This window comes from Triticum dicoccoides, chromosome 3B (assembly GCF_002162155.2).
Source record: "Triticum dicoccoides isolate Atlit2015 ecotype Zavitan chromosome 3B, WEW_v2.0, whole genome shotgun sequence".
Lineage (NCBI taxonomy): Eukaryota > Viridiplantae > Streptophyta > Magnoliopsida > Poales > Poaceae > Triticum > Triticum dicoccoides.
This window is the reverse complement of record NC_041385.1, coordinates 576,469,182-576,482,995: the sequence shown is the minus strand read 5'-3', so window position 1 is coordinate 576,482,995 and position 13,814 is coordinate 576,469,182. Positions and strand designations below refer to the sequence as shown.

The following is a 13,814-nucleotide window of genomic DNA, read 5'->3' as shown; positions in this document are numbered from 1 at the left end:
CTTGAAGACAGGATTACTACTCTGAAGTAGTACGCATCCTTGTCACCCTACGAGGTACGGTAGTGACTTGATCCGGAACTTCATGATCACTATCATAAGTTTCTACTTCAATTGGTGTGGGCGCCACAGGAACAACTTCCTGTGCCCTGCTACACACTAGTTGAAGTGACGGTTCAATAACCTCATCAAGTCTCCACCATGCTCCCACTCAACTTTCCGAGACAAACTTTTCCTCGAGAAAGGACCTGATTCAAGAAACAATCCCTATTGCTTTCGGATCTGAATTAGGAGGTATACCCAACTGTTTTGGGTGTCTTATGAAGATGCATTTTATCCGCTTTGGGTTCGAGCTTATCAACCTGAAACTTTTTCACATAAGTGTCGCTTCCCCAAACTTTTAAGGAACGATAGCTTAGGTTTCTCCAAACCATAGTTCATACGGTGTCATCTCAACGGAGTTACGTGGTGCCCTATTTAAAGTGAGTGCAGTTGTCTCTAATGCCTAGCCCATGAACGATAGTGGTAATTCAATAAGAGACATCATGGTACGCACCATATCCAATAGGGTGCAACTATGATGTTCGGACACACCATCATACTATGGTGTTCCAGGCGGTATTAATTGTGAAACAATTTCCACAATGTCTTAATTGTGTGCCAAAGCTCGTAACTCAGATACTCATCTCTATGATCATATCATAGACATTTTATCCTCTTGTCACGATGATCTTTAACTTCACTTTGAAATTACTTGAACCATTCAATAATTCAGACTTGTGTTTCATCAAGTAAATATACTCAGTATCTACTCAAATCATCCATGAAGTAAGAACATAATGATATCCACTGCGTGCCTCAGCACTCATTGGACTGCATACATCAAAATGTATTACTTCCAACAAGTTGCTTTCTTGTTCCATTTTACTGAAAACGAGGCTTTCAGTCATCTTGCCCATGTGGTATGATTTGCATGTCTCAAGTGATTCAAAATCAAGTGAGTCCAAACGGTCCATTTGCATGGAGTTTCTTCATGCATATACACCAATAGACATGGTTCGGATATCTCAAACTTTTCAAAAACGAGTGAGTCCAAAGATCCATCAACATGGAGCTTCTTCATGCGTTTTATACTAATATGACTTACACGGCAGTGCCACAAGTAGGTGGTACTATCATTACTATCTTATATCTTTTGACATGAACATGTGTATCACTACGATCGAGATTCAATAAACCATTCATTTTAGGTGCAAGACCATTGAAGGTATTATTCAAATAAACAGAGTAACCATTATTCTCCTTAGATGAATAACCGTATTGCGATAGACATAATCCAATCATGTCTATGCTCAACGCAAACACCAAATAACAATTATTTAGGTTTAACACCAATCTCGATGGTAGAGGGAGCGTGCGATGCTTGATCACATCAACCTTGGAAACACTTCCAACACATATCGTTAGCTCACCTTTAGCTGGTCTCCGTTTATTCTGTAGCTTTTATTTCGAGTTACTAACACTTAGCAACCGAACCGGTATCTAATACCCTGGTGCTACTAGGAGTACTAGTAAAGTACACATTAATATAATGTATATCCAATATACTTCTATCGACCTTGCAAGCCTTCTCATCTACCAAGTATCTAGGGTAATTCTGCTCCAGTGGTTGTTCCCCTTATTATAGAAGCACTTAGTCTCGGGTTTTGGGTTCAACTTTGGGTTTCTTCACTAGAGCAGCAGCTGATTTGCCGTTTCATGAAGTATCCCTTCTTGCCCTTGCCCTTCTTGAAACTAGTGGTTTCACTAACCAGCAACAATTGATGCTCCTTCTTGATTTCTACTTTCACGGTGTTAAACATCGCGAATGTTTCAAGGATCATCATATCCATCCCTGATATGTTATAGTTCATCACGAAGCTCTAGCAGCTTGGTGGTAATGACTTTGGAGAAACATCACTATCTCATCTGGAAGATCAACTCCCACTCGATTCAAGTGATTGTTGTACTCAGACAATCTGAGCACAAGCTCAACGATTGAGCTTTTCTCCCTTAGTTTGCAGGCTAAGAAACTTGTCGGGGGTCCTTTACCTCTTGACGTGGGCACGAGCTTGAAATCCCAATTTCAGCCCTCGAAACATCTCATATGTTTCGCGACGTTTCGAAATCGTCTTCGGTGCCTCAACTCTAAACCGTTTAACATTACTGAACTATCACGTAGTTATCAAAACGTGCTTGTCAGATGTTCGCAACATCCACAGACGACGTTCGAGGTTCAGCACACCGAGCGGTGCATTAAGGACATAAGCCTTCTACGAAGCAATGAGGACAATCCTCAATTTACGGACCTAGTCCGCATAATTGCTACTATCAACTTTCAACTAATTTTTCTCTAGGAACATATCTAAACTGTAGAACTAAAGCGCGAGCTTACGACATATTTGTAAAGATCTTTTGACTATGTTCAGGATAATTGAGTTCATCTTATGAACTCCCACTCAGATAGACATCCCTCTAGTCATCTAAGCGATTACATGATCCGAGTCAACTAGGCCGTGTCCGATCATCATGTGAGACAGACTAGTCATCATCGGTGAACATCTTCATGTTGATCGTATCTACCATACGACTCATGCTCGACCTTTTGGTCTCTTGTGTTCCGATGCTATGTGTACATGCTAGGCTCGTCAAGTTAACCTAAGTGTTTCGCGTGTGTAAATCTGGCTTACACCCATTGTATGTGAACGTTAGAATCTATCACACCCGATCATCACGTGGTGCTTCGAAACAACGACCTTTCGCAACGGTGCACAGTTAGGGGGAACACTTTCTTGAAATTTTAGTGAGGGATCATCTTATTTACTACCGTCATTCTAAGCAAATAAGATGCATAAACATGATAAACATCACATGCAATCAAATAGTGACATGATATGGCCAATATCATTTTGCTCCTTTTGATCTCCATCTTCGGGGCTCCATGATCATCATCGTCACCGGCATGACACCATGATCTCCATCATCATGATCTCCATCATCTTGTCTCCATGAAGTTGTCTCGCCAACTATTACTTCTACTACTATGGCCAACGGTTTAGCAATAAAGTAAAGTAATTACATGGCGTTGTTCAATGACACACATGTCATACAATAAATTAAGACAACTCCTATGGCTCCTGTCAGTTGTCATACTCATCGACATGCAAGTCGTGATTCCTATTACAAGAACATGCTCAATCTCATACATCACATATCATTCATCACATTCTTTTTGGCCATATCACATCACATAGCATACCCTGCAAAAACAAGTTAGACGTCCTCTAATTGTTGTTGCAAGTTTTTACATGGCTTCTATAGGTGTTCTAGCAAGAACGTTTTTACCTACGTAAAACCACAACATGATATGCCAATTTCTATTTACCCTTCATAAGGACCATTTTCATCGAATCCGCTCCAACTAAAGTGGGAAAGACAAACACCCGCTAGCCACCTTATGCAACTCGTGCATGTCAGTCGGTGGAACCTGTCTCACGTAAGCGTACGTGTAAGGTCGGTCCGGGCCGCTTCATCCCACGATGCCGCTGAAGCAAGATAAGACTAGTAGTGGCAAGAAAATTAACAACATCTACGTCCACAACTGCTTTGTGTTCTACTCGTGCATAGTAACTACGCATAGACCTAGCTCTGAGACCACTGTTGGGGAACGTAGCAGAAATTGAAAAAAATTCCTACGAGTCACCAAGATCTATCTATGGAGAAACTAGCAACGAGGGGAAGGAGAGTGCATCTACATACCCTTGTAGATCGCTAAGCGGAAGCGTTCAAGAGAACGGAGTTGAAGGAGTCGTACTCATCGTGATCCAAATCACCGGAGATCCTAGTGCCGAACGGACGGCACCTCCGCGTTCAACACACATGCAGCCCGGTGACGTCTCCCATGCCTTGATCCAGCAAGGAGAGAGGGAGAGGTTGGGGAAGACTCCGTCCAGCAGCAGCACGACGGCGTGGTGGTGGTGGAGGAGCGTGGCAATCCTGCAGGGCTTCGCCAAGCACCGCGGGAGAGGATGAGTACTTGGGAGAGGGGGAGGGCTGCGCCAGAACTTGGGGTGCGGCTGCCCTCCCACCCCTCCACTATTTATAGGTGGGGAGAGAGGGGCCGCCCCCCTAGATCTCATCTAGGGTTGGGGGCGGCGGCCAAGGGGGGAGGAGTGCCTCCCAAGTCAAGTGGAGGCCCTTCCCCTTAGGATTTCCCCTCTTCCCATGCGCATGGGCCTTGGGGGGGCTGGTTCCCTTGGCCCGTTAAGGCTAGGGTGCCCCCTTACAGCCCATGATGCTATATTGGACGTGGTGGAACATTTTCCGGACCTCCGGACCCTTCCGGAATCCTGCGGAACCTTCTGGAAGCTTCCTGGTACAATACCGAAAAAACCGAACTTTTTCCGGAACCCAAACAACAACTTTCCATATATAAATCTTTACCTCCGAACCATTCTGGAACTCCTCGTGACGTCTGGGATCTCATCCGGGACTCCGAACAACATTTGGCAACCACGTATATCTATTCCCTATAACCCTAGCGTCACCGAACGTTAAGTGTGTAGACCCTACGGGTTCGGGAGACACGTAGACATGACCGAGACTACTCTCCGGCCAATAACTAACAGCGGGATCTGGATACCCATGTTGGCTCCCACATGTTCCACGATGATCTCATCGGATGAACCACGATGTCGAGAATTCAATCAATCCCGTATTCAATTCCCTTTGTCTAGCGGTATAGTACTTGCCCGAGATTCGATCGTCGGTATCTCGATACATTGTTCAATCTCGTTACCGGCAAGTCTCTTTACTCGTTCCGTAACACATCATCCCGTGATCAACCCCTTGGTCACATTGTGCACATTATGATGATGTCCTACCGAGTGGGCCCAGAGATACCTCTCCGTCACACGGAGTGACAAATCCCAGTCTCGATTCGTGCCAACCCAACAGACACTTTCGGAGATACCCGTAGTGCACCTTTATAGCCACCCAGTTACGTTGTGACGTTTGGTACACCCAAAGTATTCCTAAGGTATCCGGGAGTTGCACAATCTCATGGTCTAAGGAAATGATACTTGACATTAGAAAAGCTTTAGCATACGAACTACACGATCTTTGTGCTAGGCTTAGGATTGGGTCTTGTCCATCACATCATTCTCCTAATGATGTGATCCCGTTATCAACGACATCCAATGTCCATGGTCAGGAAACCGTAACCATCTATTGATCAACGAGCTAGTCTACTAGAGGCTTACTAGGGACATGGTGTTGTCTATATATCCACACATGTATCTGAGTTTCCTATCAATACAATTATAGCATGGATAATAAACGATTATCATGAACAAGGAAATATAATAATAATAACTAATTTATTATTGCCTCTAGGGCATATTTCCAACAAAAAAATCTATGAGTTCAATCTTTCAATAAGCATATGAAGATTTTTTTTAAAACATGAACATGAACTAGGGTTCATCATGTGGTTAAAAAATAAATAAATACATATATCAAGATGCAATCACCAAGGTTCAAATGCATCATATCATATCATATTTCTCCAACAACATCCAACATGCATCATATCATATTTTTTCAAAAACAAAAACCATGAACTAGGGTTCATCTTAAGCATATTTCCTCAAACACCATCCACTATACATCATGCATCATAGCATATCAACATGTATCATCATATCAAAACAAATTCCTCCAACATGCATTATATAAAAAAATTCCTTCAAAAAAATATGAACTAGGGTTATTCTTCACACTACCATTCCAACTAGATTAGAGTTCATATCCAACACAATAGAACATCTAGAATCAACCAAAAAAATCTAGGGTACAAAAGATTTAAGTCTAGTTTAAAAATATGTGTGATTTGAATCAAATAATGCGACAAAAGTTATTTGACTAAAACTAACTGGAGGGATCGGAGGAGATTACTTTTCTCGCTTAGGGGCCATCTCGATCCGCAAAAATGGTGAAGATGCTGGACATGAGAGAGGGGGCGAGAGGAGGAACTCCTCTGTTCTTGGGGGTGGCTGGGTGTGGGGGGAGAAGGGGCTGGAGCGGGCAGCCAGCGGCTTATAACTGTCCACACCCTACCGCCGCTGGTTCTGGCGGCGCTACCGCTAGGACCAGCGGCGGTAGGGTGGGACAGAGGGGGGCGTCGGCCGTTTACGCTGCTGACAAGGATTAGTTTCCTACCGTCGAAGATCATGGCGGTAGGCTATGTAATCCTACCGCCGAGCCCCATGGCGGTAAGAAAAATGGTCAGATTTAGAAAAAACTAACGGGGTCAGATCTGGATAAACTTCAACGAAAGGGTCAAAACACGAAAATTTGCCACGACAAGGCGGAGTGCGGCGCACCGATGGTCTAGGAGAGGAGGGGGCACCGATGGTCCTATGAGCTGGGCGCAACTTCCGTTCATGTGGGGAAGGGGCGATGGAATCGACAAATCAGACGGTCACATGGCGCACCCCATCGATCGACCGATGCTCAGTATTGCTCTTTTCTTTTAGATATGCTGTTTTTTTTTCTTCTTATGATGCCACTCAGTATACTCGCCGATGTATCCCAGTTCAGGCATTTCTAACATATCCCCTATAGCCGTTTAGAGGAGTACAAATTCGTTTTTACTCCTCTAACCGGCACCTAGTAGATCCCCAATCGGCGGCAGTGGAGGATAAATTATCCTTAGCCGCGCCTTGCATCTTTCTATTTACTCCACCCCTCGGCGACTGAGTAAAAGTCCGCTCTCCTCCATTGCCTCCTTCGCTCCATTCCCGCACAGCATCTTCGCCGACGCCGCCCCTCCCACCCTTCGCCGGGCACCACCCTCAGCCGCGGACACTTCGTAGGCTCCGCCGTGGTCCTTGACCATCCGGAATTGTGCCCCTCTCGCCCCGTCGCCGGCGCACAACCGGTATATCTGCGGCTTCCGCGTCTGCCGCCGAATTTGGCGCATCCAGCCGCCGGCAACTGTGCCTTGCCATGGATTGGCCGGGTACCGGGCCGCACAACCCCGGCAACGCCTCCACGCCGCATGCAGGTATTGATTCCACCTCTAGCCGTTTGGATCTCTCCCGTCGGCGTTTCGCCGGCAAAGACACGCCCAGCCGTCGCCGGGGCTCGGTGCCGGCCCAACGGCTCGTTGGCTCACCGTTGCAGGTGGTGCGCCGTTGATTTTTTTGGAGACTCCGCTATTTATTGGAGATTGGCTAGAAATGCCCTTAAAGATGAACACGGTAAATTGCAGAACGGAGATGAAACTGAGAACAACTTTTTTTTAGCGGTAAAACTGAAAACAGCTAGATGTTCAAATCTGACCGGGTTTAAATCCGACAGGTATCTGAAAATAGGAGAAGGTAGAACAAAGGCGGACAGTTGTGTCCGAATCGGAAACAGCCACGCGTAATAATAAGTACGTACAAGAGGCCTCCAAGTACTCCGTTGAAGCCCCACACGAATCGTCAAATCCTTAACTCAAAAGAAAAGAAAAGAACTCACGAATCGCCTCGCCGCGCCGCCGTTCCCCATCCCCCAAATCGCCGGACCGCCGCCCGCCGTTACCCTCCTCCTGAACCGCCTCGTCCCCGTTCTCCTTCCCCGCTGCGCCAGTACAACAATGTCCGCATCTCAGATCCCACCACGGACGATGTCGGCCTCGGCCTGCGCCCCGGAGACCACGGAGGGCACGCACCTGTTCAAGATCGACGGCTACAGCCTGTGCAGGGGCCTCGGCGTCGGCAAGTCCATCCAGTCCACCGTCTTCCGCGTCGGCGGCCATGACTGGTGCGTCTACTTCTACCCCGACGGCGTCAGGGAGGACAGCAAGGACTACGTCTCAGTCTTCCTCGAGCTCAAGACCCCGGACGCAGAGGCGAGGGCGCTCTACCATGTGAGGGTGGTCGACCAGGCCTGGCCGCCGCCACCTTTCACGTGGCCGGTCCCCAGCCAGTACGAGCCGCTGGTGTTCAACTCCGCTGATGACTATAACTGCTGCTCGGGCTACACCCATTTCATGAGGAGGACGGAGCTGCGGCCGTACGTTCTGGATGACACCCTTATCCTCGAGTGCAATATTGCCATCATCGAGTTGAAGGACGCACAAGAGACTGATGTCAAGATTAACTTTGAGGCCCAGGCGCCGCCGTCCGAATTGGTTCATAACCTTAGCAGCTTGCTGGAGGCTACGGAGGGATCCGATGTGTCTTTCAAGGTCAAGGAGGAGATTTTCCCAGCTCATAAGATCATCCTCGCAATGCGGTCGCCGGTCTTCAGGGTAAAGTTCTACGGCCCGATGAGGGACGAGAGTAGCCGCAGCATAACCGTCGAAGACATGCAGCCCGCTGTTTTCAGAGGACTGCTTCACTTCATCTACACTGATTCGTTGCCTCCATTGGATTACCTAGATGATGATGAGTATGAAGAAATGGTCAGGCATTTGCTGATGGCCGCAGATAGGTACGCCATGGAAAGGATGAAGTACATGTGCGAGATCAAACTTTGTGGGGTTCTTCATACCGGGACTGTTGCGACCACCTTAGCTTTAGCCGATCAGCATCATTGCAGCAAGCTCAAAGATGCCTGCATTGGATTTATCAACTCTTCAAATAGAATGGTTGGTGTGATGGCAAGTAAAGGGTATGAGTCCCTGAAAAGGACATGTCCTTCTGTCATTGCTGATATATTGGAGAAAGCAGCTAAGACTCGCAGAATTTAGTATGCTGACCATAGGAGAGTGTAGTTAGTTCAGTTGAGACCGTAGCAATCTGGGATTAGTCTGCCTATTTCTTATGTTCTCAGAGATCTTTTGTAAAAGGGTAAGTTTCTCAAAGTGTATGTCTTCGATGTCATATAATGGGCCACCCTGTATATTAACCTATGCTATATAAGTTGCATTGTTCTGCTCTGTTGACTAGCAACACATTTACTGTTTTTCGAATTTTCCCTTCATGTGGTCATTCCATTTCTCAAAGTAGTGAGTAACTAGCTACCATGACCACATCTACTGTGAAATGTGATGAAACGTTAGAAATAGAAATAACTAGTTATTTGGCAAAATAACTGATCAGTTCTGAATTTTTATATTGCGGAACTGCTAATTAATACACCATGTTCCTCGTGTGTGTCTAACAATACCAACATCTTTGAATTTCTCATCATTGCCCCAACAGAGGCATTGCCTACATGCACTGTACCTGTCATCACCTTTTTTGTAACATACTACTTCAATTGTACAACCTCCGTCCCAAATTACTTGTCTAGATACACAAGTAATTTAGGACGGAGGGAGTATTTAAAGAAGCATAGGTCTTTTAGTAGAGTTTAAATCATTTTTTCCCGTTGTATCATTCGTTTCATCATTTTGCCCCAGATTACGTTGATTTTGTTGTTCAATGTTGAAAGGTATAGTGGAAACAGTGCCCTAGGCCTTCAAAATCCATTTGGTGCATTATGATGTTTCTCTTCAAACCAATGTTCATGAGTTGAAATGGAATCGTTGCATTATTTACTCGACAGGTTCAGCAATAATCAATTCCATACTTTGAAGGTTTCGCAATTTATGCTTTATAATAATTCCAAGCTTCCAATGCATCACACGTATATATATGTACGGTTCACAGTTTGGCATCTTCTTCAATAACAAGTCAAGGTCCAACACATAGCGTGCTATTTAAAATAGCGTGGCCCTTCTCCAAATGCTATACAAGTTATAGCATGCTATAGCGTGCTATATTCAAAATAGCATTTTTTTTAAAAGCCAAATATATCCCAAAAAATAAGGATTTCAACATCTAATATTTTTTTTCAGGAGCCATACATGCATAACTAATTAAGATGAACAACAATAACAATACAACATAGTAGTTTTATGATGAACTAGATGGAGAACATAACAATACAGCAGTCCATAGCGACACATGCGAAATTACTTGTCCAAAAAACTAGAAGGGCAACAACAACTGCCATAGGACGACAATAGTACAACATATCAGTTTAAAGATGAACTAGCCAACAAGGCAACAAGCCAACAAGTAAACATTACAATACAGCGACAACTTGGAAATTATTCAGAATCACTCTCATTTGATGAACCAGATGGTGAATGCATGGCATCATCTTCCGATTCAGAAGAAGAACTAGCTGACTCCAACTCATCTTCACGAAAAACAGGGAGCAGTTTTTTCTTCTTCCGAGGGCGAGATTGGGACGCTCTCTTTCTTTTTGATGCACCAACTGCCCCTTGTGATGTTGATGCTGCAACTTCTACAACTTCATCAGGTTCATGAGGCACAATACCTGTGATCCACTCATTATCTTCATCTTCTACAACATCTATAAATGTGTGGTCCACAATCGGGTCCCTGTTTTTCATCTTTCTCTTTTGTTTGAGTTTGGAGTTGAACTTGATAAAAACAAGGTCTCTCATTTTATTATGAAGCAGCCTGTTGCGTTTCTTTGTGTGAATCTATAGGTAACAGCAACCAAGTAAGCAACATGGCAAGTTTGCAAGGAAACAAATATGTTATCACAGTAAGGAAGCAAGGAAATATATTCTACATCAAGGAAAGTTATACACTGTACAGCACAAACCAGCCATCAATTCATATCAAGCAACACGAACACCAGGATTGCGTACATTTACAACACGGACAACAGGACACTTCTATGAAGTTGAGAACAAATCAAGTTTGCTAGCATAACATAGGCAAATATTTTTCAAGGGCACTAATATGAGTCATCTGAGTCACTAGCACCTTCCCCCTCTGAGTGGCTCAAGTCCACTTCACATCTCCTTCTCTTCTGCTCTGTAACCTTCATTGCGTTTTTCTCACCCTTCCTTGTCAAATACTCAACAATTTCATCCCTTACATCAGCAGGCACTTTTGTGCAAGGTAGAACATTGGAATTCGGAATGTTTCCAAGGTGGAACTTGATCCGAGTAATACCATTGGTGTACAGATTATTACAATAGATGCACCTAAGTGAATTCTTCTTGTTTTCATCCGGGCAAATGCAATATTTCCATCCTGGGTCTTTTGATTTCGCATTCGCAATGGCAGCTTGTCCATGGGCTGTTGATGCTGTGCTTGACACGCCGAGGCCTACAATCAGACAATGAACACAACAAGAAACATAAGTAATTCAGCACTCAGTCAGTAAGAAACAGTATGAAGTACAAAACTCTTCTACACTAACAGCAAGAACAAAACTGCAGTATAGTGTTCATAATCCCATCTGTAGTATAGTGTGAGTCAAGGAGTAGTAACTAAAATCAGCATGAACAAAACTGCACATGACTACAGAAGTACAGAACTACACATTCAGACTACACTACAGAGAAGAGAGATCTGTCCATCTAGGCATCTACACATCGGCCGCCGCCTAGCAGAACGGCCTACACCCGAGGCCTAGTCCCACAACGAGAGAACCCATCTCCAGATCCAGCCCCGTCACGACGCCGGCGGACTCTAGCCCTACCGCTGCCCGAGGAGACCCTGTGCACGCAAGGCCGCGGCGGCGGCGGCGGCGACACCCGTGCGCGCGCAATGGGTGTGCGGACGGTGGTGCTCTTCTCACATCCCGGCGAGTTGGTTCTACGGAAGAGAGAGAGAGAGAGAGAGAGAGAGAGAGAGAGAGAGAGAGAGAGAGAGAGCTCACCTGGCTGAGTCGCCGGCGCCGACGGTGTGGCTGACATGGACGCGGCAGCTTCGAGTTGGGGTCACCGCAGCAGCCGCCGCCGCTACAAGCTATCGATGTGAAACTTGGGAGGGGATTGCCAGTGCGTGGTGTTGTGGTCTGATGCCCGATGGCTAGGTTAGGTCAAGAGAAAGTTTTGGGCCGTTTCCCCAATGGGCTGTTGAGCCTGCTGTCTGTCCAACAGCCTAGATGACCCTGTTTTGGTCCATTCCACGCTAAAACGTATAACGTTTTTTCGCTAAAACGCCAAAATAGCACGCTATAGCGTGTTTAGCGTCGTAGCGAGCAAATCTATATCTATACCTACTATTAAAGGGAATAGGTATTCTTGGTTTGGTTTCGTCCCGCTTAGATTATTTTTAGTTTTTTTCGTCTTGCTTAGGTGATTTAAGATATATACACACGAGGTGGTACTAATTCTGGGACATGTTTGCACTGCTTCGGCTGAAAGAAGCCCCGCGCCGGCCGGCCATCGGAGCAGCGCCGCCGTACCAACGCGCCGCCTTGCCCTCCTCTTCTTGTTCCCTCCCCTCACTCCGGTTCTTTCTGTCACCTCCCTCTCTCTCCTTCGCAGGAAGCCATGGCCGTCGGACCTCCATGCCTCCGCGAGCTCGCTGCCGGATTGTGACCTGTCCGCCGCCAAGCAATGGAGTGCCCGACATGGATTTGAGTTGTCTACAGCATGGAGGATGAGAGAGTTGATAGAAAGAGAGCGAGGTTGTTTGAAGACCTGCGGCAGGGGTGGAGCAAGCTGCGTGGCCCATGTCCCGGACGAACGGGCGCTCCTCTCGAGCGTCCTCCTCCCGGCGGCAGGACATGCACGGGACGGCAGATCCGGCTGCTCCGGCGTGGATCCGGCGACGGGGCGGACAGATCGAGGCGGAGGAGCACGAGGCCGACGGAGAGGTGGCCAGCCGGAGGCGGTTAGAGCTCCAAGGCAGCGGGGGTGCTGCCTGGTTGTTCGGATCGACGCGGAGGAGCACGAGGCCGACGAAGAGGTGGTCGGCCCGGCGGCGGGGCGAGCTCCAAGGTAGCCGGACTGCTGCGGGTTGTTCTTTGGCGACTCCCTTCCCTCGAGAGGATAAGGAAAAAGCTGAGAGAGAGGAGGAGAGGGGCGGCGGCAGCTGGGGTGGCTCGTGGCAGAGAGGAGCTCCACTCTAGGTGCGGGTGGAGGAGACAGGGAGGCAGCACGAAGAGGTGAGCAACGCTTGGGTGGTGAGATGGATGGAGAAGAGGAGGATGAGCAGCGTTGGATGGGTGAGGTAGGACGAGGAGGAAGATGGAGGCGGAGTGTCTGTGATGGGGAATGGCGATGTGTTGTTGTGGATAAGGGATACGCAGTGGGCGGTGCATGTTGCTTTTTTTAATCAACTGTACCGACTGAAAGCTGCTGGATTCAGACATGCCGGGTGACTCGAAAGGGACCGGTGCAGATGCGTGTGCTTGACAGCATGATTGATGCAGTACTAATCATACAAAGATGAGTACTAAGTACTATGGTAATCTTGCTGATTGAATTATGGGATTTATGGTAGTCCGCTAAATCGAATTGTTCTTGGCTATTCATGGGTGTATATCAATCAAGGGATCGGTGTTGTTCAGTTTGACTCTGCTTTATTCCATTGCTGGAGGATTCAAAAAAATTGTGCAATTTCAGTCATTTTTTGTTCATGTTTCGTCCAAATAAATTAAATTTTGGATTGTCCTTTTTGTCCGAGATTTCTAAAAAAACCAAAATTTCAAAGTTCACCCATTTCATTCAAGGCAAATTTACAAACGAAACACAAAACCTTGGCTGGATGCTATGTGTCCTAGCACCGACTACATTCAGGCTCGATCTAAGGCAGCGCGTGTGCTCGGCAGCATGTGTGGTTGCATCGCGATGACTGGCGCCAACAACGTGCTTGGTAGCGGCTGTGCGTGGTGTGATAGACACAACAACGCAACTCAGCATAGACAACACCTATCATTCACTGACTGCTGCCGATGCAAGCAAATAGGAAATTCTGACGAGGGATGGATGTAGGAGTGTAGGAAACTCTTATGCTCTTTTATAC

At 46.4% G+C, this 13,814-nt stretch overlaps 2 protein-coding genes across 4 annotated transcripts; one reads left to right on the top strand and one right to left on the bottom strand.

Moving 5' to 3' along the window:
- The first annotated feature begins 7,678 nt into the window (after nucleotides 1-7,678).
- LOC119281585 (BTB/POZ and MATH domain-containing protein 2-like) lies at nucleotides 7,679-8,776 on the top strand. The gene has a single exon (XM_037562076.1). It carries the CDS (start codon nucleotides 7,679-7,681, stop codon nucleotides 8,774-8,776), a length of 1,098 nt encoding a protein of 365 aa, XP_037417973.1.
- Nucleotides 8,777-10,631: 1,855 nt separating this feature from the next.
- Nucleotides 10,632-13,002, bottom strand: LOC119281583. 3 transcript variants are annotated; one of them, XR_005138465.1, is made up of 3 exons: nucleotides 12,488-13,002; nucleotides 11,719-12,386; nucleotides 10,632-11,162 (listed from the first exon to the last, which is right to left on the bottom strand). XR_005138465.1 is itself a non-coding variant. In XM_037562074.1 (2 exons), exons 1-2 carry the CDS (start codon nucleotides 12,573-12,575, stop codon nucleotides 10,786-10,788), a joined length of 465 nt encoding a protein of 154 aa, XP_037417971.1. In that variant the 5' UTR covers nucleotides 12,576-13,002; the 3' UTR covers nucleotides 10,632-10,785. The 3 variants fall into 3 exon arrangements, 2 of the variants coding, with proteins under 2 accessions (XP_037417971.1, XP_037417972.1); XM_037562074.1 differs by lacking the exon at nucleotides 11,719-12,386; XM_037562075.1 differs by lacking the exon at nucleotides 12,488-13,002 and having other exon boundaries at nucleotides 11,719-12,459.
- Nucleotides 13,003-13,814: the final 812 nt, after the last annotated feature.